Source organism: Drosophila subpulchrella, unplaced genomic scaffold (assembly GCF_014743375.2).
Source record: "Drosophila subpulchrella strain 33 F10 #4 breed RU33 unplaced genomic scaffold, RU_Dsub_v1.1 Primary Assembly Seq422, whole genome shotgun sequence".
In the NCBI taxonomy this organism is placed as follows: Eukaryota; Metazoa; Arthropoda; class Insecta; order Diptera; family Drosophilidae; genus Drosophila; species Drosophila subpulchrella.
In genome coordinates, this window is record NW_023665638.1 from 53,823 (window position 1) to 60,012 (window position 6,190).

Genomic DNA, 6,190 nt, shown 5'->3' on the forward strand with positions numbered 1-6,190 from the left:
CAAAAGTGCGGGACCAAACTCACCGAGATAAATCGTCACAATAATCATTAACGCGTCAAAAAACTCCAAATCCAGTAGCATTTTCTGTGTTCGTATACTTGCTATTGTCCTGGTTTTACACCAAAATATATGTTCGAATAATCGCTATTGTCCTAGTTTCACACCATTAAAAACTATGTAATGTTCAGTATACTATTTATGCTACTGAGTCTCACTCATATAATAATTAGTATAAGCTTAATACTATAAAGTGTTGGCATAAAACTATTTTGTAATAACTTGAAACTACATTTTCTTTATACTACATCAAGTTTTTGTTGAGACCAAAAGTATAAATAATAAACTAAATAGTCAAATATGACTAGTCTAAAAATAACACTACAGGTTTACGCTTTATACTCTTTGGTAGAGCACTTGCACTACAAAGTATACAATTGAAACTAATTAGTGTTGAGTTAATACTTACATTTTTATACTAACTTTAGTATACTTTTAACACAATGCTTATTAAGTGTATACTTTTGGTTTTTTTTTTGGGTGTATACAAAAATTTTTAACTGAAAGATATTGGTCTCGTCAATACCTATCAATTGACCTAAAACTAAGTTTGCAACGGCCACAAACCGCCCAAGTCTGTGGCGCCCACAATTTTCATGCTAGAAAACAAATTTTAACTGAAATGTATTAGTCTCGTCAATACCTATCGATTGACCCAAAAAAAAGTTTGCCACGCCCACTCTAACGGCCACAAACCGCCCAAGTCTGTGGCGCCCACAATTTTCATGCAAAAAAAAAATTTTAACTGCAATGTATTAGTCTCGTCAATACCTATCGATTGACCCAAAATAAGTTTGCCACGCCCACTCTAACGCCCATAACGCTCAAATCTGTCTGCCGCCCACATTACCATATATTGAGATAGCGGGTAGGTGGCGCATTACAACCTCGCTTTGCTGCTTGCATATCTCAATCTCCCTTTGGTCACTTTAGCTGGGTGACGGGTATCTGATAGTCTAGGTACTCGACTATTGCGTTCTTCCTTGCTATATTTAAAAATTTCGAATAAAGTTTTAAAAAATCGGAAGACTTTAGGAACGATCGGATAATTAATGTCAAAATAATACAAACACCCTTATATTTCCTTTTCGGTAAACATATACGGTACTGAATTAAAATGGAACATTATCTAAATGATTCGGTAACTAGTTTTTAGTTTTCTAAAAATCGTAAAGCTCTGAACATAAATCGCTCCCACGGGAACGACCTGCAGGGGTATAGAAACTTCGGCTTCCGAAGTTAGCTTCCTTTCTAGTTACCTTAAAAATAACCTAACTCCGATTTTTGAATAGGCTATGGAAGACCTATGGCTGTGATACCGCCGTCAGCACCGCTGACATTTCATCGAGAGAGGGGTGTCGTCAACTACTTTCTGAAGCTGCTGCGTTGGGACCAGTGGGTGGAATTTTTAATTTGGCTGTCGTGTTAAGAGACAGCATTTTTTCTAACCAAAACGCAAATCAATTTATAGAAAGCTTTGCACCAAAAGCTATTGCGACGAAATATTTGGATGAGCTATCTCGGATTTCTTGCCCCGAGTTGGAGCATTTCGTAGTTTTTTCAAGTGTTTCTTGCGGACGGGGAAATGCTGGCCAAGCCAATTATGGAATGGCTAATTCAGTAATGGAACGTGTAATTGAGTATCGCAACAAAGACGGCTTGCCAGGCAAAGCTATTCAATGGGGAGCAGTCGGTGAAGTAGGCTTAGTAGCTGATATGGCAGAAGAAAAAATAGACATGGAAATTGGAGGCACCCTCCAGCAAAGAATTTCATCGTGCATTCAAGAACTTGATCATTTACTGAGTTCCGATGCATCAATTGTATCAAGCATGGTCGTTGCTGAAAAACGAGTTGGGCGATCAGGAAATGAAAGTATTATTGGTGCCGTCATGAATATTATGGGAATAAGGGACCTTAAATCAGTATCTTTAGGAACAACACTATCAGAAATGGGTATGGACTCATTAATGGCTGTTGAAATTAAGCAAACCCTAGAGCGTGACTTTGAGCTAATTTTATCACCACAAGATTTACGACTCCTCACTTTCCAAAAACTTCAAGAGTTTATTGAGGCCAGAGAAAAAGAGAATACAGATGGAATCAAAAAGATTTTTGCCTCAGAAAGTAAGCTCTTAGGGATGGACCTACTGATACGAAACCTAGGCGACGAAACAAACTGTGATCGTATAATTATCCCGCTTAAGACCTCCGCATCTCCTTCAAAACAGAGTCTTCCACCAAATATTATAGTACCTGGACTAGAGGGTACAGCTGGACGTGCATGGTATCAAGTTGGCTTGAACTTGCAAAGCAGGGCTGTTGTACTACAACTTCATCAGTTCGCACATTTGGAAAATCTTAAAGATTTAGCACAACAGAGTTTTGAAGTAAGTAAGACTTTGTCATTGATATACAAGTAATATTAATTTATATCTTTTGCTTAACAGCAAGTTAAACCCATTTTAAAGCAAACAGAACCTTTTTATTTAATCGGATACTCATATGGAACATTTTTAGCTTTACAGCTAGCTGAGTTGCTTGAAAATTGCGGTTTTCGTGGACATATAATGTTGATAGATGGAGCACCTCATTTTTTAAAAAAGCTAACTAATCTGCATTTGGGTGAACAGTTTTCGGATAACGATCTTTATGATCTTCTTTTTTCTAGTATTGTTAATCAGATATTTCCTGAAGAAACCAAAGAATCGATGTCTGAAGTTTTTCATAAAGTTGAAAGTCTCTCAGAAAAAATGTCATTGTTTATGGACTATGTTAAAAAACAGAATATATACAGCAAAGAATACTCTGCGACAATGGTGGAAGCCATGTTCAAGAGAGTTAAAATGGCCGCTTCCTTTGATTTAAATAATCTAAAAAAAATTAAATCGCCAATTACCTTAGTCCGACCGGCTGAAGTTTCACTGCAAGACATTGATGAAGACTATTGTATTTCACTACTGACATCTGGGACAGTAACACTAAAAGTAATTGAAGGAAATCATACGACCATGTTGGACAATCCATCACTAAGCCAGATAATAAATGATTTTGATCCGGCCCTGTTAGAGGACAAAAACTTTGAAGAATATATTAGAAATGACAAGCCCGTTTCCGTTGTGTAAATGAATATTCTAAAATTGTTTTCTTAAAATCATATATAAACAGCTGAAACATCAACCAATCCTTTTATGTATAATATAAATATTATGTTAAAATATTTCTTTTTAATTTAAAAATAAAAAGCCTGAAATTTGTTGTAACGGAGAATGTGAAAGTTGGTAAAATTTAAGTGAAGAACAAGTTTAAGAACAATCAAGTTGTAACTCATTCTTATATGGGCGCCACCTAACATCGAACATTTTATTTGTGGGCCCAATGTACAAGGTATACAAAAGTTTGTTATGTCTTTTGTAAATAGCTGGGCAATACGAAAATATTCGTGGTGTATTATAACACAATAAAACGTTAACATAAAGCTTCATCGGTGGCTAGCCTTTAAGGTTCCGAATCCTAAATGAGACCTGGAGACCGAAGATCGTAGCAACACTGGTTCCATTGGGGAACAGCAGAGGTCACGTGAAAAAGTATACTCAATAATAGCTGTTGGCTTACCGGATCAAAATCAGCAAAAATAACATAATCTCTGATTACTGAAGTATATTTTAGAAGGTTCGTACAACTCGTAAAAACTTGGGGACCGCTCAATATTGTTGATTACCGGGGAAATATAATGTTTCTCAGATTTCAGCGTTCATAAGTACGGACAGACAAACGGACAGACGGACATGGCTAGATCGACTCGGCTAGTGATCCTGATCAAGAATATATATATACTTTATTGGGTCGGGAACGCTTTCTTCAACCTGTTACATACTTTGCAACGAATCTAGTATACCTTTTTACTCTACGATATTGAAATAATCGAAAGGTCGGATCAGGCCTTTGTGCAGGTTTCCAAATTTTTTTATATTTTTTTTTAACCGGCTTCATTGTCTACGCAAAAAAGGGACCCAGAATTGGGCTCTCTAGAGTGGAGTCAGTTTTGATTAGCTACTACTACGCAGGATGATTTGGAATCCCTAATCCGACAGGATGGAAGCCAGGAAAAAATCCAGCGTGAACACGAAATGGAAATGGACGAACTTCCGTCCAGACTGAAAGACGAGCTTTTTCCTGGCGACGATAATATCTTTGAAGAACTAATAGAACCTCAACCACAACCAATAAACCTATATTTAAGTTTGACGGATGACGAAGATGATTATCCTTTATTTGATCTAGATTGATAACTATACCCGTTACTCGTAGAGTAAAAAGGTGTACTGGATACTAGATTTCTATCCGAGTCGATCTAGTCATGTCCGTCTGTCCCTCTGAACGCTGAGAATGGAATTATAATTGGGTAACCTTTTGGGGACTGATTCACGAACTCTTTTATTACCAACCAAAATCCGGAAACTAAAAATAAATGGCGTACATCATTTCGACTTAATGACAAAAATGAGTCCTGACAATCGCGTTTTTAATGTGTATATAGATCACATGTAGGACCGTATTATAGCAGGAGGAATAGAGCTTGTCGGACTGCATGCCAGTCCAGTGCAAAGGCGTAGACCTCCTGGTATTCCAGTCCTCGAAGAATATAGGTTTCTTATACTTTCTCCGTCCCCAATTCTTTCCATTTAAAATGCTGCCTGTGTTTGCGTTCAAATCGCTCTTGAGAATAATCCTTCCCTAAAAATGAAGCTGGTCGAGCTAGACACGGATGGAAGAAAGACAGTGTTAGCTGAATTTTTAGAAGCAATTGAAGATTTACCTGTCATAACTGGAGACGGCATTCTATTGACATCTCAAAAACTAGAAAACATTCCAGGCCTTCATATTAAAAATGGAACGTTGTCTTCTCAAACAAATTGTAATTTTGTCTTAATGGGAAGGCTTGAAGAAGAACAATTACAAGATATAATTGCAACTGCACATAGGGTGCAATTCAATACTGGATATATGTTGCTCAGACAAAATTCTACGGCGAATATTTTGGCATTGGAACAATTTAAAACGATTGCAATTATTCCGATTGATAACAACGAGGAAACATTTGTTTTAATGCAGAATATATCACAAAAACTATCAGCTAACCCAGTTTTGGTTAAAGTATCTCAAAAGGATAAGAATTTTGATTGGATTGCAGTGTTACAATCAGCGATAACCACAAAAGCCCCGGTTATTGTGTATTCATTTAATGAATCATTGAATGGAGTTATTGGATTGGTTAACTGTTTAAGAAAAGAGCCAGACGGGAATATGATAAGATGTTTTTTTATTGACGACCCAAGTGCTCCAGAGCTTGACTTGTGTCACCCTTTCTATTCCACTCAGTTTTCATTGGGAATGGCATTGAACATCTATCGGAATGTAAGTGTATTTTTTATTTTTTTCTATTTTATAATATGCATGTTTTATTTATCTATTAGGGTTCTTGGGGAAGCTATAGACATTTGAAATTGTTAAAAAATGAGAATCCAATGACCAGATTAGATCATATTTATGGAAACGTCATTCAACGTGGAGACCTATCCACTTTACAATGGCTAAAATGACCTTTTAATTCACAAAATTGCCAGATTAAAGTAGCGTTTTCTTCTCTAAATTTTCGAGATGTAATGCTTGCAACTGGTCGGTTAGCCGTTGAATTATATGGATCAAGTCGCATAGATCAAAACTGTGTTTTAGGTTTTGAGTATTCTGGCATAAATGTGGTAACAGGGCGAAGAATAATGAGCATGTTTGTTAAAGGAGGTGTGGCTTCCTATATTGAAAAACCATCAAAACTTATTTGGGATATTCCTGATCACTGGTCATTAGAAGAGGCAGCCACAGTGCCTGTAGTATATATAACTGTCTATTATGCGTTTTTTATGATTAACGACATACGAAAAGGAAAAAGCATTTTAATACATGCAGGTACTGGGGGCTTTGGTCTAGCCGCTATTCGAGTGGCGTTGGCCTATAACTTGGAGGTTTTTGCAACTTGCAGTACTCCACAAAAAAAATGTAAGCTCCCAAAAAAATATTTTTTAAAAAATGTAAAAAAAATTATTAACTTCGGGGTTTCTTGACATCCTAACTTAT

The 6,190-nt window shown here is 36.5% G+C and overlaps 1 protein-coding gene across 1 annotated transcript in view; it reads left to right on the top strand.

Moving 5' to 3' along the window:
• LOC119562330 (fatty acid synthase) overlaps nt 1-5,767 on the top strand; it is a 50,902-nt gene extending 45,135 nt beyond the window's left edge. The window contains exons 9-10 of the mRNA XM_037875488.1: nt 1,350-2,445; nt 2,506-5,767. Coding sequence (XP_037731416.1) covers nt 1,350-2,445; nt 2,506-3,180 — 1,771 coding nt within the window. The 3' untranslated portion in view covers nt 3,181-5,767. The remainder of the gene's footprint in view (nt 1-1,349; nt 2,446-2,505) is intronic.
• Nucleotides 5,768-6,190: the final 423 nt, after the last annotated feature.